We start from the raw sequence: 24,463 nt of genomic DNA, 5'->3' as shown, positions 1-24,463 counted from the left end.
GCTGCTGCTCCGTTCCTCATTCACCCATTGGTAAACACATAATGAGAGGCAAAAGGAGAAAAATGCATTCATTTACCTAAGGCAAGATGTTACATTACTGGCTTTAGAGTGATTGATTTGAGCTAAAGAAAACTGGCAGAAATGAAGATGCAAAAAGGGCAGCGGCAGGGGGAAAGACAGGTAGAAAAGCAAACCAGCGTCAGGCAGAAATTCCTTTTATGTACTTTCAGGTCTTCCAAATGAACCAAAAAATCCAAATCAGACATTATCCACAATAATTCCTTATAGTTTGTAAGATGCCCTGTCTCATTTGTCCTGCTGGCTACATTTTTATTTTTTCCAGAAAATAGGCACTGTGCGTTTTATTTCACCCAGTAATGCAAACCCCTTTCTAGAGACTTTTGGTCTCTAGATTTCTTTTGTGCATTCAGAAATCCTTATTAGAAAAGTATGACCGGTGCTGGCTCTCAACAGACGGATTTGTAGTGTTCTTTCCACATGACTCTTGTATGTTTTTTGATCAGTTTTTCTTCAAGGTTTGTTGTTACCCCAAGGCTCCAGCTCTCCACCGTCCCTGGTGCTATTTTGTAATCGCAGAGCCTGGTTCCAGGCCCTTGGAATCCTTCCCCATTCCCTCATCAGCTCCATGCGACCTCTCCATTCTTTTTATAAATTCTTGTGGTTTTAAGTTGAAATGAACAGAAAATTAAGTGTGAACTTTTTACCTGCAATGCATGTGTTATCTTTTCTCAGACTGCCAGACAGCAGGGTTTTGCTGAGAGCCGTATTCGTTTGCGTGCTTCGTGTGCCAAAGCCTCGTATAAGAGGAGAATCACTTGTATGTATGTTATTCAAATGCTGAAGAACTCCAGATGTAATTTCCAGATTAGCTGCATGTTTCAACAAGCCAAGTTATTGTGGCACTGTTTTCAGATGAAATAAACCTCTCCCAATCCTACAGACCGCTCATGAAAACTCGCTTCTTCTCCCCGTCCCTCTGTGTGATTTCACTCAGCCAGGCAGAGGTTGCAGAGGATTTTGTTCAGGTCATCCTACAGTGAGCCTACCTGTCCCAGCATATTGCTATCTGCCACTTAAATTGAATATGATAGGATTTTCTGCATAAAAAAAGCTTTGTGTGTGTGTATGATTTTGCTTGTTTGTTTTTTGGTAAAATGCCTGTGGGTGACATATTGGTTTTTCTTCATTCAAATTCTTCTCGTTATATGGGAAGAAAAGCAGAAAAGTCCTGGGGGAAAACCAGAAACAAACAAACAAACAACTCTCCATAACTGGGAGAAGATTAAGCAGAGAGATGCCCTCGTTTGTGTTATTTCCTCCTTTGAAATGGAAATCTGGCTTTCTGTGCCATCACGCCAAAGGTGTCTCCAAGACTTGCTTCACTGTTGGTTGAAAAGGAAATACATCTGGTTTGCTGCTCTTCACTCCCTGATCCAGCTTGGTCAGTGTCCCGTAAAAGCATCTGAAAATGGTGCCCCAAGCACTTCTGTTTGTGGTTAAAAATTTGAGAGGAAAAAAGACAAGGACGAGAATCATTGATACGGTCCTTGTTTTTCCAATTTATTCATGTTTAGGGGGGCTAGAGATGCAGAGGAAAATAGATGAGCTTAAATGTTATGAGAGTGAGGGCCGACCCTTTATTTATATCACTCTGAAATGTATATTGCTCTTAGTTACACCATAATCCATAGTAATTGAGGAGTTTGGTCATTTCTGGCACAAGTTTAAGTAGTTTTTCAATATCTTGCTCCTGAGCTTAAATTACCACAGGTTTACAGTTGTGTAACTATAAACTGAACTTAATCATTAATTTTTCAGCATTAAAAAGAAAAAGTAGGCTAAACTTCAGCTATAGATGAAGTATTTAAAATAATTTCCCAAAGCCCTTCATAAATATGACATTGATTCATTGATATACAGGCCATTAGCAGTTAGTCTCCTCTGTTCATCTATCATTTCAATTATCTCTAGACTTCCCTAGGGTCTTTGACAAATGGGAGACAATTTGCATTTGGTACATTAATGACCTTGGTTGAATTTATAATTCTCTCCCCCCCTCCATAATTATACTTCAGCATTTGAGGGGAAAAACCCACAAAAATATAGTCAGACAGTTTGTAATTTAATCAGAAGTGGAAGGGTGCTGAGAAAAGGAAGAGCTGGGGAAAAGGAAGAGTTGTCAGTCTCCCACTGCACTGCCCCAACCCTGTTGATTTCTTACTGGAAATACTGTCGTTTTGGTCCCTGCTCTTACAAAGTACAAGAGGGGTTTCAGAAAACGACCCTTTAAAACCTGGGGGGACAAAAAATAAAGCTTTAACAGAAAAGTAATATTCATCACTTAAATGTCCGTGCTTTGATGCACTCACTGCACCAGTTCCCACCTCAGAAAGCTCCCTGGCCAACTTTCAGGATTTTGGGGCAGTGTGTTGCTTTTTAAGCACTGGGGGGTCGTGTATGTAGTGAATCCATCACACACGATGAAAACGCTATCAGTGCTGTCCCAGGAATGTTTCCGGTTGTTAAAAATTTGCCGTTGCCATCAGTAACAGCAGCATAGTTAACAGCAGATACAAGTCTTTGCCTTTTCCTTTGAACATGAAATCTCTGCAGCCTCTCAGACAACATTAGGTGGTAACTGTTGGCAACAGCTACGATGTTAGGAGCGACGTATGTTTCCAGCTAGATTTTCAGAACCATCCATAACATTACACTACATGTACTTTTCTCATATATCACACTTCCCTTTTGTGAGTCAGAATGAATTTGGCTGTCTCTTCCATGCAAAAAAGTAATTAGACTGCTTTGAATGTGAGGAATTTATTTTTTGATTGGTACTGAAGGGTGAAGTTCCAAAATGTGAAATTCCAGATTCACCGATGCTCCTACTTAGGAGGGAGGCATGCGTAAAGCAAGAAAGGTCTTGGGTTTGAAGAGTGCCAACCCAGTCTGAGGCGAGCGCAGGGCAGGCTGATCTGCCTTGGTTTCTTCTGACGTACGCTGTACAACTGTTATTCCACATGCTGAAGAGCTGTCAGTGTTTGGTTTGAAGAGGCTTGGTTAAATTAGAAGCTCTGAGTGGTCTCTAAGAGTGAACGAAAGATCAAGGTAAACATATCTATTGATTTCTTTCCTCACCCTTCTGTGAGCAGGACTAGGACTCCAAATAGTACACGCCTGTGGAATCTCCTATGCTCTGCACACAGATGCTGTGTGAATGTCTTTATTTCCACACAGCCAGTATGCTTTGATTTTTCACCCCTAATAGTTTTTGCCCTTTGATGTCTGTTTTTAATTTATTGAACATCTATAATATATCTTAAGAATATTAAATTTATTTCTAATAAATATTCTGCTTAAGAGTATTAACTTTAACACTGTGACCTTAGTGCTGCTCGCAAAATATGGTTGGTTATCTTGAAACCAACATCTTTATGGCTGTGTGTTGTGTTATTTAAGATTTTACAACAGTATACCCTTTTTAATGGCCAGGAACATAAAAACATAGCTGCTATTTGCAGAGAGGAGGGTGGAGGAATGGATGTTTTAACGTGCAAAATGATCCCATGAAAAGACCAACTGCTGTAGTCATTTTGAAGTTTTAAATGAATTGCACCATCTCATTGATGCTTTGCTGAAAACATATGTACATTTCTTTTGTATACCCCCTGAAAAAATTGGGTTTGGCTCCCCATCAAAACCAGAAGCCTGACATCTTTGTAGATTTAAAAGGCAAATTTAGTTTGGGTTGGAAACCAGAGTGTGAAATTTGGGTTATACGAAGCTGGTCCTTTCTGACTGTGGTATGAATCCGTTTTAACAATGCAGGATTAGCAGTTTCAGCCCTCTAATTTCTGCCTGTGATCACCTTTGACATCTGACAGTTTAAAAACCTTGAGATCACATTTTTATAACCAGAACTCCCAGGCTGTAAATCTGAGACTGCTACCTCTGCTAACGGCGACTGCTACACGTGGTGAACATATGTGCTTGCAGAAGTAGGAGAGGTCCCAGGTTCAAATGCTGGTGTCAGTCTGAGATAACTTCCAGCCAAATTGTTCCTTCTGCAGAGTGCCTGACTGTGGCATCAAGCAGAGCAGGATTTCTTTGATTGAGAGGAGACATCTCTGCTGTTCTATGAGGAAAGACCCCAAGAAATCAGAGCTGTTCTCTGCTCATCACTGTTAATTTATCTGGAAAAAGAAATCTTATTTTTTCTAGTCCTTTGCTTTGAGTTTTTCACTGGTAACAACTGCACACAAGCTAATGGTTCAGACATCTTTTTTGAAGCTTGCTATAACTCCATATCCAACTTGTGTCCTGCTTGAATTCATTAGCAGGGATTCCCTCCTAGACAAAGGATGCTTACCTCTCTGCTGGTTTTGGATCTTTCTGAAATATTTAGCTCCCGTTTAGCATGAAATGAAGCAGCTGCATTTGCGAATGCCCAGCGGTGGCCATCCATCGGGGTGCTGCACAGCACTGCTTTTGGCATGGGGCAGGCGGAGGAAAGCCTGCCCCACAGTGACACTAAGCACCAGTTAACAAGCACCCACTGGTGTCAAAAGAGTTAGAGGAATTCAGAAGATAAATTAGGCAATGAAGTCTCTGGGAATAATGACTTCCCTAGGGTTTCTTTACAAATTAAACTGATGAAGATTTAATCATTTGTTGTTTTTCATTTTTTCCATGGGTTCTGTTGCCCTTGACATGTCAGATCAGTTACCAGAACTCACCGTGAGTGAGCGCAGCTAAGGGGCGATGGCATATGTCTGTGCAGACCAAACAAAGAGTTCTCATTTACGTTCATTGTTAAAGGATTGACCTGGTTGTGCAATCATCTTTCAGCCACACAGAGAATAATTACAGAAAAGTTATTTTCTGTAGTAAGAAGAAGTGAGATTACTTGACAACTGTAGCTAGCACAGGATTTTTGACAGGGTAGTGAGTAATTCTGCCCACATAGCTGTTAGGAAGGTCTTCTAGTGAAGAAAAAACAAAAGACAGGAGAGATTATTCAGGAGGAAATAGGAAGAAAGAAATATTTAACTCATTTAAGGCAGCAGCGGAGGCGTGCTGCTTGATCTAATCCCAGGCTGTATCGAGCGATGAGGAGAGTCTGTCCCACCAGTGATTGACATTGACTGGCAAGGATAACTATTAAGAAAAAATAAGAAAACGGGAGTTTCCATTTAAAACTCAAAAATTCATTCCAATTCTAAACCAGAAGCCAGGCACGTGGCATCCTTTCCCCGCTAAAAAATCCTTCACAATCATATCAGTATGTAATAGTTTGGGGGGGAAAAAGGGGGGAAAAAAATATTATTCATGTGATAAATGAACTAATTTGTGCACTTGCTTAGTCCTGCGGGTAATGATGTTATGAGAAAGAGTAGTTTAGAAGGAAACTACTTGGCTTCTTACAAGAGGGATGCCCCGAAATTTGGGGTCATTAAATTGATATCTTTCTCAGGCTGCACTGCAGCAGTCACCAGCCTGTTTGGCTGGGGAGTGGAAGTGTCTGGACCCGTGGCTTCAGTCCCATTGAAATTCAGTAGCACCTCCACATTGGGCCTGACGGTCCAGTTGGCAGGGTTTTATCATTCGTTAAGAGACAAATACTGTTTAAGGACAAGCATTTGGATGACACTTTTTCCTGTCCATGTCCCCTTCCTTTCACGCACACCGGGGTATGTTGGGCCTGGCACCCACTGGGGCCTGCCCCAAGGTGCCCACATGTGCTGCAGGGGCTCCTCCCCACAAAACACTGCCAAAAGGAGTGGGCTCCTGGGTCTGAGGCATTTATTTTACAGGGTTGGAGGAGAGGAGCCACATGCATGCTTAGATCGATCGGTTCTCTTGCTGAGTAGAGGAAAGAAAAAAAAGAGACAAAGCTGGAATAAACACTTCATGCTTATAATAGTACTTTTCTTTGTTGTCTCTCCTGTCCTGCCCTGGATCAGATAAAATCATGATTTGAGGTTCCTTTACACAACTTTATTTATTTATTTATTTAATTTTATTTCCCAATAAGCTGCTCTGGTAGGGCCCAGTGCTGCCGTGCACCCTGCCGCATGCCCAGCTCCTCCTCCGGCCTCGCAAACTGGGGCTGCTGCTCTGCATAGATGTCAAAGCCACGGGGTGTCAGGCCTTTTATCATCCCACACGGGCCACCGCTGAATTGGTAGGCTCTGACCCATCATTACAGGTTTTACCTGGGAACAAGTGTATTTATTTCTTTCTGAAATTGTTCGTTCACCTTTTAGCCCAGCGAGCCTGAAAAACATCAACAATGTACGGTGCTATCTTTATCTCTGCTTTTGTTATTTATGTGTTGGACTGTTGCAGGGCTCTTCATGGGAGGTGACATTTTAAATCTCTTGAAAATACAGGTTGAGCAGAATGCATCAGACACCTTCTTCGCTTTACCGTTGTGCTCCTTTGATGCCGGTGCTCTACTTCTCTGAGCTGATGGTTGGTCCTGAAGACGTTGGCATTAGCTAACCCAAGGGTACCCCCAGGTTATTTTCACATATCTACTGGTTATCACTCTTCAGCTATCATAGCCCAAGAACCCAAATAATTTTGCATAGCCTTGATTTTTTTTTTTTCATACGGAAGTAACTCATTTTTATGGAGATTTATACCACTTAAGATTAATAAATGTAAATGCTAAGCTTTTAGCAATGACCTAGCATACCTGCTTTTTCTATATGCTTTTACAATTGCACTCTGATGACCCAATTTATAGGCGATCATGGGAAGTGGGGAGAAAGGCAGTAGTTCTGCACATAAATTTTCTTGAGATACAGAAGCAGAAGAGGGAAGCTGAACATTTATTGGGAACAATACTGGCATAGTCCCACCCTGGGTTTGTGACTAAATGGCTGGCCCTTTCTGGTTTTCTTCACCAGGATACCAGAAGGTAGCAAGCTGCAAGCCTGTCTCAGGTTCAAGGTGCATTTTATGAACTCCCTGTTAGGCTCCAGCACTTGGCTTGGCTGGAGCCAAATGCTTAACTCGTGCTTGCAATTCATGCCAGAATTCAAGTTGATAAGACTCCTGGAGTCTCACTGGTACTCAATGGATATGATTTTTAAAGGGCGTTTACCTGCCTGCAAGATAGGAAAGAGCTTTATATCGTGAAATCAAACCTCCAAAGTTCAGTCTTCTACTCTGTTTGTGTGTGTACACCCACCGCTTGTTGGCAAGGGAAGTCAGATATACAGCAAAGAGAAGGCATTTTTAGGGTAGCTGCATTTTCAGACAAAGGCAAAGGCTTTTGAGGATGCCACTGTGGAGCCCTGAGTTCTTTCTAAAAAGGCTCCATTTTGTCGTTTTGTGGCATGAAAAGTCTACGCAGAAAGAAATCCGCCTCAGCAGAGCTCTGTTGTGAGGAAAGCTACATTACAGCAAATGATGCTTTCTTTTATGTTTTGCTCACAACCATCATAGCAGGCAAAGGCAAACACTTGTCTAATTTGATAAAATATCTTTAATTGCAGCAACGGTACTTGAGGTTTGGGCTGGGTGCGTTAGCTCTGTTTGTAATCATAGCTCTAGCCATGCTCCACAATCATCTCCAATCATGGCCAATTAGCATCCGTTAGTCTGTTGTTGCTTAATTCAGATGTTCTGGGATGCTCAGTTGCATTATTCATACCTTGTCTGTGAAATGTGTTTTAAAAATGAGTACTATTACAGGATTTCGTTGTACTGTGGGAAGGTTTTTTTATCCTTTCATTTTAGTTATTCCAGTTGCTATTAAAAGAAAACTGGAACATGATTTAGGTCTTGCAGTTAACTTTTAGGAAGTAGTTGTTCCTGCTATAGATGGTTTTAAAGTGGGATAAAAAAAAATAAAAATCAAAGCAAGTATTTTTTCACCCAGCACTTTGGTTTTGTAGGTTATTGTTGCAAAACGTCCTTGAAGCTCAGGGGAAAAAAAAAAAAAAAAAAAAATAAAGAAAGGAAAAGAGAGACCAGCTGCGTATGTGGTTATGGAGGGTAAGCAGTAAGATTCTGAAAGGACAGTTAAATGCCAAGTTTCAGGATTTAGTCCAGACTTTATATACTCCAAAGAGTAGGAGGAAAGTGTGTGGTGGAGCAGGCCGCCTCTGTACCCACAGCACGGCACTGAGCATTTTGTGATATTGCACAGGGGCAACAACAGCTCTAGAGTACTACAGCGGTTCTTACCAGCCTCTTGCTTTTTAAGAGCTTGTTCTTTAACTTGTTATTTAAACTCTGAGCCTGTTTTTTTCTCCCTGCCGAGTTTTACTCTGACTTTAAAGGAGTTATTCTTGATGTGTGCAAGTGCAAATGACTGAAGCATCTGGTTTTTGTTTTTAATCTTCAGCCTGTGATTTTAATAAGGAAAAATTAGTAGTGGTAAAGGATGTTTAACAAGAGGTTTTGTTTGATTTTGGTTTTGCATCTAGGGTTCATAAAATCAAAATTTTTAATGCTCCAGGGACAAAAGCAAGCAAACCATTGCAGAGATCTACACCCCTGGGGTAGGTGGGCTGCGCACCCAGTCGTTACATTAGACAGCTGATGTTCTCTGTGTAAATGATGTGACATGGGGATCAAGAGGAATGCGTGCAGAGGTAACTTCTTTCTACAAAATAAAATAATAAAAAGAGGAGGTGATAACTTTTGGAAACAAGGTACAACAGCTGCCAGTGGAGACGATGGCAATGATGGGTGTTCTCTGGGAGCTCACTCGAGAAAAGTCTGTACCAAACTCTCAGAAGTTTGTTCCACTAATCAGATGCTTGTTAATAACAGCTCAGATTTACGATACTTCATAACAGCACAAGAAGAAATATTCATCCTGTTATTGACTTTGTGGAGGAAGAAAACCTAATAAAGCATTAAGAGTGCTTAATCAATACACATGTAGGACTGTGCTTGACTACCAGAATGAGCAGCTTTGTTTTCTATTCAGGCAGATAATTTATGGTTCACACTGAAAATGATGGATGTAATTTATGTTTTCAAGACAATTACTGTTCAAAGAAGACTGTTATATAGCTCTTGCACAAAATGAAGAAAAAGGCAAATGCAGTAGCTGGGGCGTGAGCATTGTGCTCACCAGCCTGTCCAGTCTGGCTATTTACATGTAACATTGCTGTGATATATGTGCGTATGTACTCGTGTGAGCTGTGTACTGTCATAGCAGTGATTGGCCTTTAAAGTTCAAATCAACTTTCTCAGGCTTCAGGATTTACTCAGACATATGGTTTTGGTTGCAGACCATCTGGGCCGTAATTCAAAAAAAAAAACAGCACAGTATCTAAAACCTTAAGGAACTACCTATTTGTTGGATCTTTGGTACTTTTAAAACTTGAATCAAACCATTTAGAGCTATAAATGAGAAGTTTTCAAGTGCACGTTATAATTTGCAGATGCTCACCTACTATATTTCCTCATGGAAGCAAATAGTAATATGAATGAGAGTATAGCTCTTTGTTCTTGTACCAGGCATTCATCTTTATCAAGGTACACATATAGGTGCATTTAGGTTGCACATTATATATATTATATATATATTGAGGATTTGATGATAAGTATTATGAGGGTTTTGTGCAAAAAAAAAATTCAAGTTTGATGCTGCAAGCATTCATGTTATGTTTTCTGAGTTAGGAATTTACACTTCTGAATTGTCATTAAAATCAATAGATGCTGCCAGTGTCTGTTACAGCAGGTAATCAAGCTTCATTCTTAGATAAAGTTGCTTAATATTTAGATTCCTGAGATCTGCCCATCTTCACCCCAGTCTTCAGGAGAAAATCACAACTGGGATGATGTGGTATTAGTGAACTGCTGTATTCCTCCTAAATAAACATGTTCTGGTTACTTTGACCCCCTAATTGAAGCACAGTGTTCTAGCCAAACACTTTCAAACTAATCAAAATAACCTCCCCTTTCCTTAGTGGTGGGCTTTGTTTGTGTGGTATTGCAATAACAATGTGAATGATTTTGCAGATTTTATTCCACTCCAGTGATTTATTACAAGCCCATTGAGCTATGACATGCGCTGAAGTCAGCTGCTTATGGTTCAGAGCACAGGTTAGCCCTCACGAGTGGTCACTGAAATGGCAAGTTTGCATGTGGTTGCATTAAATAAAGTTGTTGCTCATCTGCAACTGATAAATATAGCAACCTTGGGGGGAAAAAAACACTAAATAATGGGCTGCGGCTATGAGATTCTCTTTGTTGACTTAAAAATTAATCTTTACAGTAATACAAATTCCTTAAACTTGTTATACTGGTAAAATCCTTTACCTAAAAATACTATTGCCTCTGGGCTGGTGTGTCCCATAGATTTAAATTGTTGCCAAAAATAGAAGGTGATTCAGTCCATTGTTGGAATTAATTTTTATCCAGTGCTGCATTTATAAAAATTTTGCATTTATTTGTAGGAAATCTAAAATCGTCTAGACTTTCCAAAATTCTTTGTGAAAGATTTTTTCTGGCTTGTTCTGGCTTGCTATCTGATACTTTCAGACAGGAGCATTCAACAAGAATGGAGAAGGCTATTGGGATCTGTCCTTCTCCACCCAGCATATAGCTCCTAGGCATAGTTAATTGAGCAAAGGTGATCCATTTCCTGAAAAACAGACGTGCTCTCCTATGCTGAAGATATCAAATATTTGAGGAGGTTTTTGGACAAATGAATGAATTTTTACAATACCTTGTGCTGTGAGTAAGGGATGTAGGCAGATGCCTACAATCTACATTTTTGAATTCTAGTGTATTAAAATGCTGTGATTTTTTTCCACACACATGACAGGCATCATATACAAAGTTAATATTGAATTAATCTAGATTTTTTTTTTCATTTTTATTTTCTAAGACTTCATACGTTTGAAAACATATTGAAAGCATTGAAAACTCACATAAAGTATGTCCCGTGGAGAATGTTTTTGTGTTGCAACATTGGCTCTATAAATAAATGTGAAATATTGCAGTAGAAAGCATCACATTTATTTTTCTGAAGCGCCTACAGCATGTCATTACAGATGGATTGATAGTCTTGATAACATTGAACTTTTGTCAGCCCTAACCTGGCAGACTTGTTACATGTCAGAAATTTTCTGTCATTTTTCTTGCTATCCAAAAGGCAAATATATTTGCAACCTTGAATGACATTGAATATGGAAAGCAGACAGAAATTTATCATTTGACAGAATTGTTTTTGTTGTAGTTGTTTTTTGTTTTGTTTTGTTTCTTTACAGTGGCAAATCTGTAATCAGACATTAAAATTCTGCCTACTCTGTGTTTTAGGAATATAGAATGGCTTACAAGGGCCATATGATCCATGTTTTAACAATGTAAATATAAAACAAATTTGTTATTATTTCACATTCAGATAACTTATTTTTGTGCTTGTTTGAGGCAACTTCTGACCTTTATTATTGGGACTGTTAAAAACAAGTTGGCAAAGTACAAGCAGTGGAGAAGCTCTTGTACAGGAGGTTGTACATTGCAGATGCAGGTGCTTAGAGAGCAAATTTCCTTAACACTAACTTTTGAACTGCTATGGTTTGTACCTAATGAGGGTTATGCCTTCAGATATGTGTGCTGTGTTGTAGGGAAAAGGCTATGTCAAAAGCTCATTTTGCTGTCTTACAATACCTATAATTTAGTTTCCGAGTTATGACGATTAGCTTTAAATGACATATTTGTTTTATAGAGGAGTATGGATGAAAAGTCAGAATTTCTGCATGCAGTAGAAAAAGCAGTAGATTTCTGGTGTAAGAAACAGCCAAAAAAAAAAAAAAAAAAAAAAAGCTTAGAATAAAAACAACTTTTAAGGCAGAGATGAGGAAATCCTGGACACAGCATGTGAAAAAGAGATAGAAGAAGATAAAGAGTTGTAGAAGCACCAGTTCTTTTACTGGGGCAAAACACAAGGGTGGGTCACAGCTTTTTATGCTGAACAAGAAGATTCCTGATTGCTAATATAAATATGTTGCAATCAAAAGGAGAAATGTTCTGTACATTAGTATGCAATAGCACCATAGACTTCCGCGTGTATTATACCCTTGTGAAATCAAGAGGATAATGATTAGCTTCTCAGCTTGAAAGGTTTTCTTTCAGTGTTTTGGTTGAAAATACAGACATTGGTGTTAATAAATTAGGTTGTATATTATAGACCACAGAACTTAGTCAATATTTTATACTAGGAGGTCATGTAGTATTGCAGATGCTAAACATGGTCTAGAAAAATAAAGTAGTTCCTCACATAATTTTGTTTAAAAAAATAAAGAGCAAGAGATTTTATTAGTTTTCAATTCTGCTAGTATAAATAGAAGTTGAAGCTGTGGAGCAGGGTTATTATGCGGCTCATTACTGTTTATTACCACAAGGCATATCAAGATGTGTGCTAGTTAGAGGGAGTAAATCACTTGGAACACGTCTGCTTTGTCGATCTTCTGTACGATGCTCAGCGCTACCGTGCCTTCTTCCTGTGCTTTGAGGAACAGGACTAAAATCTGTTGCTTGTCATATGTTCTCTCAGTCTCTTGCTGAGAAGCGAACAGACGAATGTTTTATTTCGGTACGGGTTGCTTTTGCGTTTCGGGGTGTGTAAGTGTTTCACTTCAGAAAAGTTTCTATCTAAATTGTGTTTCCATGAAATCAAGAGAAAAGCCTTGCTGACTTCGTGTGAGTTAAGATTTGCTTTGTTGTGTAGCTCTGACATAACATGTATTTTTTTAAATCCAACTTGCCAGTGCTTGTCAGTGTCACTGGGAATAAAGAAAGTTTTACTGTGTCGGTCATTGCATTGAATGTAGAGCTGTAGAGAAATTAGCTGCAGAGAAATGAGACGTTTTCAGTGAGATTGTGCCTCTTCAGATATGTGTTAGTAAATGTTGACATTGCATGATGTGCTTTCCTTTAGCTTGTTAATAATCTGAAACCTCCCCCAAAATTTCTTTGAACTCTGGTTTTTAGACAGGATCATAAATGAACTAGTAAAATTAAACTCAAGCTCATCAAAGAACTAACGAACCTTGGTAAATCTTAGTCTTTAGCAGCTAAGGATTGAAGTTGAAAGGCTCTCATCTCTCTTGTATACATGTGAAATTCTTTCTTTTTTGATTTTTTTTTTTTTTTGCAGCACTTTGTATTTCTCTTAGACAGAGTCTAATTAGAACTTTTTAAAAAAGCCATATTTCCCCAGTGCTGATGTAGAGTGCCCCTAATATGAAGTAATTGCTCCAATTTGTATAGTCATGATGATGCTTATCTACTATTGCTTAATCTTCCTCCTCACAGCTCTCTTGCTCTCTAACCTGAATGCAACGTGTGATCCTTACCAATATCGAAGTCCTCGTGGACATGACATCTGTCACCTACATCCTCATGCCAGGTTTTGGGAACCTGGCATGTCCCCCTAGCCCTGGCTTGCTCCTTACCAGTGCACTGTTGTCTGTCACCAAATCAAGAAAAAATGCCCACAACCCATCGCTCTTGTACAGATTCATTGCTGTCCCTCCCTGCCTCTGAATTGCGTGTCTGTGAGACAACATTCACACTTCAGAGAGAGCGATGCAAGCCAGAAAGTAATGCACAAGTATGCTTTCCAGAATACGTGAAATCAATACAGCAAATACCTGCTGGTTTTGCTATATTTACTATCCCACTTGACAAATTTTCTACTTTGGAAATACTTTCATACCATCTGTTGTCTGTGATGCAGCTCAACAGAGCATTACTGGCCCGGAGATTTCTATCACATTTCTTCAGAAATTCTTGGGTAGGATATATGAGTACACAGGTTAAAAAGAAAATGTCTTCAGTATTGATTTTTCTCTGCCATTGACTAGTCATTTACTTGATTATTTATGTGGTTCTTTAATGTTCTTCATTTATAATGTGTAAAGATTTTTTTTTCCCCATTCAAAATCATGCAAGCAAGCACCAGTTTGAGCAGGTGAATAGGCAAGGAGTGCAGATATTAAGTGCACACATATCCTGAGGAAAGAAGGACCTTAACTATTTTCCAGTGCTACCGTTTTCTAGAGGCTTTTCATCTCTGCCATGAATGCTGGCAGCAACCTAGCACACAAGTGAAGTGGTGGAAATGGCAGTATAAAGATTGTTGTTGCTCTTCTTGAGAAGAATCAGAATCATGGGCTGGTTTGGGTTGGAAGGGACCTCAAAGCCCACCCACTTCCAACATCCTTGGGCACTGCCAAGGATGGTGCAGCCTGTGCCAGGGCCTCACCGCCCTCTGAGTGAAGGATTTATTTCTTGTATCCAATCTAAATCTCCCCTCTTTTAGTTTAAAGCCATTACCCCTTGTTTTATCCCTACATGCCGTGACAGAGTCCCTCCCCAGCTTTCCTGCAGCCCCTTCAGGCACAGGCAGGCCTCTGCGAGTTCTCCACAGAGCCTTCCAGTCTGTAGGCCAAACATCCCCTGCTCCCTCAGCCTGCAGCTGAGGCCGGGTGGACCTTGCAGCTTACCTTGCACAGAAGTGGAGGAGGAAAAATCCCCCCATTGCATCTATCAGTTGCGTGGTGGGGCACAGTGACATAGCTGGGAGCCATTTCTGCAGTGGTGGCCTAAAAGGGCCTTAGTTGTGTTTCTCAGTAACTTTTTACTTCTGTAATATCAGGATCATACACAGATATTCTTAAATAAACATGTAATCTGGTCAATGCCCACTTTTTACTGACCGCCTAATGCTTTCCACCCACAGATGTAAACGAGTGCACCACAGAGAACGGTGGCTGCCACGACCAGTGCTGTAATACCATCGGCAGCTACCACTGCAAATGTCCAGCTGGCCAGAAACTGCAGGAAGATGGAAAATCGTGTGGAGGTAATGTTTTGTTCTGTGTCTTTCTGCTATTAAGGAATCAGAGAAGACATTGCAAAGGAAAGGAAGTGTTAGCTTTTAGCTAGAGCCAGCTGAAGAGTGTATATTCAGAGTTGTCAAGAAAGCCAATCTTCTCATGTCTGGATTATGCGGATGTAACTCTAAGAACACTTCAAAGGGTTGTTTTTTTTTGTTGTTGTTGTTGGTTTTTTTTCCTTTTGAAAAATTGTTATCATTTAACCTGGATTGGTTGTGCCATGTTCTGATTATAGAATTTCCATCATCAGTTTAAAAACCTGACGAATGTTTGATAACATTTTGTGTCTCTAAAACAAAATGGTTCTTATCAGAAAATACACATACATTTTTGCATTTCAATCACAATTCCACAGCTAGAGATTAACAGAATAAAAAAGGATTTGAAATCACATGCTACATAAACCCATTTGTCTTCTTCCTAAGGGAAATATAAGTCCAGTTAGTGCATTATGGGGTAAAATTTGTTCCTATGCAAAAGATGCTATGCAAAAGCTTGACTTTGCGTAAAATTAAAACATCACATAAACTTATGTTACAACATTTGGGAAATCTAACCATAATTCATTAGAGTTGCATTGGTAACATGGAGTGGATGTAAACAAACCCATAGGATCTGTTGATCTATAGTCACTCCATTTTTAGGTGTAAATGTAACTGAAATTAAGAGTAAAGTAGCCAAGATGTCAGAGACCAGAGCAGATTCTTCTCCTTCATGAACTCTCTGCTAACACAGGTGATGAATGTTTGCTGCTGTATGATCTTCTGGGCACTGGCTGTGTGCCGGGATTGCGTCCTCAATTGTATTTCATTGCTACAGGAAATGTAGAGTGGAAGTTTTCTGATTCTCTCAAGATGAAAGGTTTTAGGTATGTTTCCACAAACTGTGTTATCATCTCTTCACAAGAAGCCATCTCCTCTGGCTTTTCCTGTTGTACAAACTGTGTTATCATCTCTTCACAAGATGCCATCTCTTCTGGCTTTTCCTGTTGCACAGCGTCACACAAATTCCTTTGTTCCAGGATTTCATTTATCATTGTCCTTCAATGTCTCTCTTCAGATTTATTACAAAGCAATGTATTTCTTAGCTGTGATCATATTCTTTACCCTAACTTTGTAATGTATTTGGCTGCACTCCTTTTTCTCCACCAGAAGATTGTAGAATTATTTTTCAAGGTAAGCTATCATTTGATATCAAGCTTGACAATGTAAATAAGCTGTAGATGCTTATTTTATTTTGATTGAAGTTTTTCATTATGGTCATCAGTGCTTTCATTTTGGCCTTTTGAGAGCTGGAGCATGAAATACTAGGCATAATTCACAGATTCCTGCTACTTCACCTCAGTCTTCTCTTACCTTTTTTGGTGGCTAATTGGTGATATGCCAGTGAGCCAGTGCATAGGTTTGTTTGTGAAGGTTTGCTGTTTTTACATCTGCTTAAAAGTTTATAAAAAATACATTTTTGAAAGCAGGGGTACTACATATTGTAATCCTAAATTGTTTAGCATGCGGGGGTACTGTTTCTGTTAAAATTGTTTTGTGTCAGTCAAATTAGTGTTCCTTCTATACAATTCTGCTACTCTTAAAATAGGCTTCAAAATCTGTTATTTTGACATTCTTTGAAAAAATCAAATAGAGCTCAAGATATTTGATTCTTGTACTACACAGGATTTAGAGAAGAACATATTGTTAGCCATTTTGAAGCCACTGTTTGAAATCTTCAGACAAAAATGGAAATGTGCAACAAACTGAGACTGCTCAAGTCATAGATCAAGGTGAACATAGAGCTAACGCTAATTACACTTTGACTTTTGTGGTGCCAATAGTGACAAGTCAGTGGCTACAGACTTGCAACGAAGCACCTTCAGCCAACTTGTAGCCATCAGATTTTGCAATGTAAGTGACTCAGTGGTTGACTTTGACAGGAGGGAAATGTGAGCTCCCAAAGAAAGCTGCGTGTGCTGCTCGAAGGTGCTGATCTTTCAGGACGTGACACTGACTTGGTGCTTTATTGATGCGATGGTTCTGCATTGCTCAAAGGGCTCGTCTTGAAGATGAGGGCAAAACAGTTTCTCATCGCTCAGGTTAGCCAGCATTTCTGGAGGAATAAGGCTTACAGTTGTTCTGGGTAGTTACATTCTTTCTTTCTTTATAGCTTCATTGTGCTTTATGTTAGCTCTTAGTCTAAACTCTAGCATTAAATAGCCGTGCACTATTGTTCTGCTCCCATTATCTGTCTCACGGTTGGTTTTATTTCACTGGTGACTGAAATGATCAATTGCTGTACAGTGTGTTTTTTTTTTTTTTTTTGTTAGCCAAGGTACAAATACGGCATATTGTTATAAAAGCACCGTGGAAGTAGTGCAGATTTTATTCAGTAGGTCATTATTAGTGCGAAGATTGATCTTGTTTTTCAGAAACAAAATAGAGCATCCTTTTGACAAAAAGGAAATATGTTGCCAGGAAATAGCTTTAAAAAAATAAAAATAAATACTGTTGTTAGCCATTTGTAGCTCTTTAATGTTGAGGAGGTGAAAGTGAAAATTCATGAATCCAACAACATAATGAAGTGTACTGCTGATTAGTCAATAATAGCTTTTTGGGGAGCCATTTTAGGAGACCCAAGAGTATAAGCTGACAATGGCTACAGACTTTTAGAGTAGGAGTTGAGCATCTCTACCTTCTGTGCCATCAAAGGCACCTGCAAGACATAAGGCTACATGAATATGAACAAGACAACAGCATTAAATAGGCCAGATCATCTTAAAAAGGATCTTTTCTAACTGGCTGTGGTCTCTTATGGCAGGATATATCATTCAGAGTTATGTCGTATATAACATCTTATTTCAGAGAGGGTTACTTGCGTCAAGAGGCAAGCTGTAGGAAGATGAAGGCACGTGCATCTATAGATGACGCCAGCCAGAGTGGTGAACTGATTAGCCTTTCAAGTCTAATTATCTGTGTGTTGTACTGCAGCTGAAATCTCCAGTGTTCATAGACAGAACTTCAGTTCTCTTATCTGACAGAGAAATATATTTTGGCAGATAGTCACATAGGCATTACAGATTTTGACATAAAGCTCATGCTTACCTCTCTGTCTTCATGTGTCCTGTTAAAATTAATGATGAAAAAGGATTTGGATTTAAATCGCTGCACAAATAGTGCCATAAATTAATATTTGACATTTATTAGTGTACAGCTGTCAGCCTCATTCTGTGCCCTGTGCATCCATACTGGTGTTCAGCATTTCTAGGGGCATCCTGGTTGATGTCAGTGGGGAAATTTGCACAGAAAGCTTTAACTTGGTCTGAGTAAGGGAGGAGAAATGTGTGTGCATGCAAATCAACTTCATCTGTGTGCAATAGCTCTTCAGTTGTTAGGCAGAGGTTACCCTGACTTCTTATGTGATATTCTGTGATACATATAGGTTTTCTCATTTCTTAACTTACACTAATGTGAAACAATTCTACTCAAACATCACAAAAAGCAAAATGCTATTTTCCAAATGTAAATACCATTTTAAAACTCAGCTTTCAGCACAAGTCCAGATCTGTAAAGCATGCGGAGGCTAGAGCTACAAAAACATGTTTTCACACATGAATAAGCTACAGAAGTCAAATGAAAAAGGTTGTGACCTTATGTTAACCTGCTTTGGTAAAATGTCATTTCTTATTTATATTATTGTGTTCTCATCTGTCAAGGCAACTGAACAAAGCTGGAGACAAATGAAGTCATATGGTTAGCTGTTGATGGAACGAAGCTTTTATTTTACTGATTAGAGCAATATTGCAATCAGTGCAGCCCAGTCCCTGGGCATCCCTGGGGGTTCAGTCCAGCCTCAGAGCCTGGGCAGATCCCTGACCTTTGCTGGAGAGGCTCGTGGAGCAGCTGCCTTCAGAGACGGTGTGTGACTTTGCAAGGCCACTGCTGTTTACCCAAGTAATAAAATAGTCATTGGTGTCAATGATTTATCCTGATTTCTTGTCTGATGGGAACTCTCTAAGCACTGCTTCCACAGAAGAGTTAATAGCTTGACTAAAAGGAATACTGAAGGATTTGTCAAAGAAAGTGTTTATTAAGATGACCTCAGCATTTATTTAGTCTGTAAGGCTTGAGGTTTCGGTCATAACTTATTCTCGTCAAACGCTGTGTTTTTGCCAAAGAGAATAAACACAGTAATTCTGCATTTGGACTGGTTTCCTTGCCCATCAAATCAATGCACCAAGCTTCTGCTGCATCCTGTGAAAAAACTGAAGGACGTAACACTGTGCACCTCTAGGGAGATGCCAGGAAGCTCACTCTCTTTCTTTCTTTTTTTCTTAGTCAGTTACACTGATTTGGGATACTTCTTTAGTATTCAAAATTTAGAAATTTCATTGATTCATAACACTGTGACATACCGTGGCACAGATTTAAATACTTTCAGGAACAATTCAATCGAAGGAGAATACAGAAAATAAATGATACTTTACAAGAAATGTAGCCCGGCCCTGATTACACATGCAACAAGTACCACTCAGCTTGAACTTAAGTCTTAGAGTAATCTGCTGAAGGCACTCCTCATTGAGGTAAAGCCGCGTGACAATCTTTATCTTTCTCTATTTTAAAATTTTGTCCTGAGATATGGAAATAAGGCTAAATTGTAGTAATTGTATCACAGTTACCTAATTATCTGTAACTGAAATACCATGCCCATGTTACGTCCACCTCAGAGAGTGAGGGACACAGACAGCTCCATCATGTAACCGTAACAGACCCTGGGTTAACAATCTCGATAACAAAGAAATTTTATTAGATTTTTACAGTGATTTGAAAGGAAAGATAAAAAGAATAGACAAAAGAAAAAGAGTTGAGAAAGAGCACAAAACCTAATTTCTGTTATTGCCAGCCGTGTATTGAAGTGCTTAGTGGTACCTTGGGACTCCACTATGGGCTGTTAGGGCTGAGTCAGAAAACTCAAAGCATATAAGTTTCAAAGTGTAAAAGGGCTTTGAGGCACTCTGTATGAAGCCAAGGAATAAATATTCTCTTCTCCATTGGTTTGTGCACCCAGAACTCTGGTAGCGTGGTCTGATCATCTGATATGAATTCAACAAGTAGCAATAGCTATTTTTACATTTGAATATTGTTTATTTATGGTTGCTCCTAATTGTCAAATCAGTATCTTTAGTCACAAATATAAAGCATAATTATGGCTTTTGATTTCAGATCTCAGCTGATAAAAATCGAGGTTTCTCTTTTTTTCTTCTCTTATCAAAAGAAGGATATTAACTAAGATTAAGGATTAACTGTGCCTTTTAAACACTGTGTAGCATTATGCAGTCAGACTTTTGTGTTTTTCAGGATATTTGAGCTCTGTGTTTGTACATGGTTGCAAAGAAGATCTGGGCAGAAACTACCATAAGACATTTGTATTTGCAAACTTTTGGGGGAATTTAATTTAATTTTTACTCTTAATTATTTTTGAAATTCATGCTTTTATTTATTTTTTTTTTTTAAGCATTTGTCTTTTCTGGTTCTTCAGGAGGAATGAATGCTGGAGGTCATTTGTCTGTCCTTTCTTGCGCAGCCCCGTGCTGCATTAAGAGCCAGCTGGGATCAATAGATGCTGGTAGCTGTTGCACTCTCCTAGGCAAATAGCATCATCTTTCTGCATTTGTCTCTTTGTGACAGTACTACAGCAAAAAATGTACTCCAAATAAGTAGTAAAAATTACTACAGATTCATAGCAAAAGTAGCATTAATTGTAGGTTATTGGACTTTTAAAATGAATTACCTGAATCCTGATTAATGGCAAGCCCACGGCAGGCAGGAACCTGAGCTGAATTTTGGATTGCTAATTGAGGGCTCACAGCGGCTGCCGGCACACAACGAACGTTGCGTGTTGGTTTGGTCGCTCCCCTCTCATTTTGTGCGCCCTTCCAAACCTAATCCACTCAATTACACACCAGGGACACGCGAGCACTTTCCATCTTATTAAAATGTATCATTTACTAAACTCAGCAAAATCAGTCCTTCCAGCTCTGCCCTGCTTCTCTTCAACCAGGGAAGCATGGGGTATAAACACACTGGTGGGGCAGGTAACAGCAGAGATTTCCAACCTGGTCTTGGAGCAGTAATGTGGTCGTGTTAGCCCAGAAGAGCATCTGATGCTCTGATAACTGTAATGATTTATTTTTGCATTTTAATTGCACCGTTTCAGATTTTTCCTGATTCATGCTTGGCTATTGCAGAAGTCTCCCTTCTCTTCTCTTATTCACGGAACAAAGAGGCTGTGAGGGAGATCACATAACTTCTCACGTACGGCATCCCTCAGGGTAGATGAACTAACAGTTATGACAGCTTCCTCCAAAATGAATACAGCCACCGAAGAGTGAGCTCATTTCTCCTGAATACAGGAGCTTATCGATTGGCACCGAGGATGAGCACAGTCATGTTTCAGCCACTTTTAAAGCAGAAGCTGGGCTTCAGTCACCTTTAGGCAAACCAGTTAGGCACAAACAGAGTCAAGAGCAAGGATCCTAACCAGAAGCTCCAAACAACAACAGGAGTGAAGGAACAGTGTTCCTGCATGTACAGCTTTGACATCTGGGGTGGATGGGAACCCCTTCTATTTCAAGAAAACAGTGATGATTATTTCATGATCCCACTCTCCTTTTTCCTTGGAGGTTTTCTTGTTTTCCAGATTTTCCTCATTGAACTTTTAATTTAATTGTAGAATTTTAATATGCCTTTTGCATAACCAGAGCTTAATTTTCAAATTATGTAAGGATTTCGCCGAGCTCGGTGTAGTTGCACATACCTACACCTACACACAATATATGTATGTATCGTGTATCAATACGCAATATGTTTCCTGCAGCACATCTGCTGCTGTGTTCCAAAGCGGCACGATTTTCAACAAGCGTGGGATTATTCATAAACCGCAGCAAACTGGCACCCCGTTCTGCATGTCAGTTATCAGATGAATTATTGATCACTGATCTGACACGGGCTGAAAGGGAAAAATTATTTCTCGAAGTCCCAGGCCTCCCAGGTAATGACAAAGGCAGAGTCCCAGCTCGCCAGCCTCTGCTGCCTAGGCCCATCTGGCACTTGAAAGCCCCCGGCACAGTTGCTCGAAGCCAGTTCTGGGCTGTGGCCCCAGGGATTCCAGCTCCCAGCCTTCCTCCATCTCCAAGAAGCCTCACGTGGGCTCTACCAGCTGGAAGGAAATACCAAGGGTAACCGCAACTTGCTCTTATCTTTGGGAGGGAGCGGGTGCGTGAAGTGTGGGTGAAAGCCAGCCATCCCCTTCATGCTTCCCCTGCCTGCGACGCCCATTTTTGCAGTAGTGAATTTGTGCGGGAAGCTGGGGATGATCAAACGCACTGGTGTGAAAACTTTGTGCAAACTGACTGCTGCATATTTATTGACCAGCTTTCGGCAACCAGAAATATTTAGGGTTTGGTAATACTGTGGTATTTACCACGCCAGTCAGGAATTTAATGTGGTTTAATTGATGCACGTAAAGAGCTTTGAATAGTTAGACGAAAAGCAGTATATATCTATATGAATGGACTATTACTGTCCAGACAACGTATAATACTTCGAAATAATATGACAAAAATGATAGACTGCAGTACAAATATGTTTTGAGACATTTCTAGGGCTCTGATTAGTTTCTATTAGCTAGTTTCTAACATTTATGACTATCTCTGAAAGGTAGGTTATGGAGAATGTTAACATTCCACGGGGCTGATTGACAATAATTAGTTTATTTTAAAGGAAAGGAAAGAAGCACGGTATTGTTGCAGCTGACTAATGTGAATTAAAAGCTAGGTAATCTTTTCTGCAATTACAGAGATACAATGATTGCCGTTGTCAGAGAAGAAAATACACTCATAATTTCAAGAATCATTGTGTAGGAAGAGCTTTGCAAGCCTGAAATTGAAGCTCTGGTCATGGTCTCCAAAATTACAGTTAGTAATTTTATGCTGAACCAAGGCTTTTGAATACTTAAATTATAGCTTGTTTGTAGCAAGGTATTTACCAGCAAATATAAGCATCTTATAAACAGCACATGAGTCATCTTGGTGTTCATTCTGAGCACATCGAAAATGTAAATTGCTACTGAATTACTCTTGTGTAGAGAGGCAAGGCTTAGAAACCTTCAATTCATTCTTTAAATGGAAATTATAAAAGGAAAAATGTGCGCATTTGCCTTTCAGCGGAGAGCATTGTGCAGGGTAACTATTGCATTCTCTATAGCGTTGCCTATAGGCTATGTAAACAATGCCGGAGGGCAGGTCCGGAGGTAGGATGAGGTACAGCTCCCGAGTGCTGTTTGTCTTCCTCTTGAGAAGCATTTAATGCCGACTTTAATGGGGACAACTAATAGAAATCCCGTTTTTTATTGAAATGCCCATGGATTTTATGAGCCGATTGATATATTCAGGAAAAAAAAAAAAAAAGAAAAAAAGAAAAAAGAGAAAACTTTAAAGCAATTTGTGATAAAACCTAAAACAAACAGAAATCCGTCAGCCTCTCTGTTCAAAGCGCTGGCCCGAAGGAAGCGATCCAGACGTGATTGCGTGCAAGGTAGCAACTGCTGGGGAGGCTACGGTTCCTTATTAAAAGATGAGTAGTTTGATCACCATCATATTGGATTACTCAAACTTCAATTACATGAGTACCTGAGGGTTTTCACTGGGTTTAACTGATTTATTAGAAGACCAACTTGAAATATACCTGCTGTTAGCACGCACCGGATCTTTGGAAGACCCACCTGAATACCTTGTTAACAGACACTATTCCAAAAGGGATTCAATGCCAGTGAAGGAGATCAAAAATGGCTAATAAAAAATGGAGCAATCCAGTGATTAACTTAATGTCATTTTAATCTCAGGAAAAAAAATTTCTTCTGTGCCTGATGACATCATTCATTAGGATCCAGCAGCTATGGAAGCCTGGCATGGGCAAATTTGGGATGTGTTAATGCCTCTTCTCACTGGTGGATCTCTGCAGAGTCACAACTAATATGTTTTAGGTGGAAGCAGAGCAAAAAAAATCTGTGTAACATACTGTCTTTTGCTTGCTGACTATTTATGTTGCAGAAGATTGGTCTGGAGCTACGATAGCTCCGGTGGGGAATCGACGCTTGTGGAGCATCTTGGGGAGGCATCATATGAACTAATGACCATGGAGCAATTTCAGTGAGCTGAATTTTCAGTAACAGAGTGGAAGGTACTGGGGTCTCATCTAGGCAATGAGTTATGGTCACCTCGGTGGTCTGTTATTTCCCTCCCTATGTTCCCCATCCCATACTCTGAAGTAGCTCAGTGTTATAATGCAAAACCAGCTCTGTCTTCTGAGAGCAGTGGCAGCATTACAAGTGTTTCATGTGTTGAAAAAATACAGATCTACCAGCAATTGCTCCACCCAAACCAATTATCACCAAGATTGTCTGATGTTCCAGTCAGTCAGCAAGAAGAGGCTGTCCATGTGATGGCATAAAGCTTTTCCCCAGCCCAAGTAGGACATTTGTTACAAATAGCATTCATGTTTCAGACAAGCAGAGTGTATGTA

At 39.7% G+C, this 24,463-nt stretch overlaps 1 protein-coding gene across 2 annotated transcripts in view; it reads left to right on the top strand.

Annotated features, from left to right (window-relative positions):
* Positions 1–24,463, top strand: part of LOC311441740 (uncharacterized protein) — a 227,804-nt gene that overhangs the window by 90,682 nt on the left and 112,659 nt on the right. For both annotated transcript variants that reach the window (XM_084530218.1, XM_084530219.1), the window contains exon 5: positions 14,741–14,863. In XM_084530218.1, coding sequence (XP_084386344.1) covers positions 14,741–14,863 — 123 coding nt within the window. The remainder of the gene's footprint in view (positions 1–14,740; positions 14,864–24,463) is intronic.

This window comes from Aythya ferina (assembly GCF_964211825.1).
Source record: "Aythya ferina genome assembly, chromosome: 9".
NCBI classification, from domain to species: domain Eukaryota; kingdom Metazoa; phylum Chordata; class Aves; order Anseriformes; family Anatidae; genus Aythya; species Aythya ferina.
This window is presented reverse-complemented; position numbering and strand designations above follow the sequence as displayed.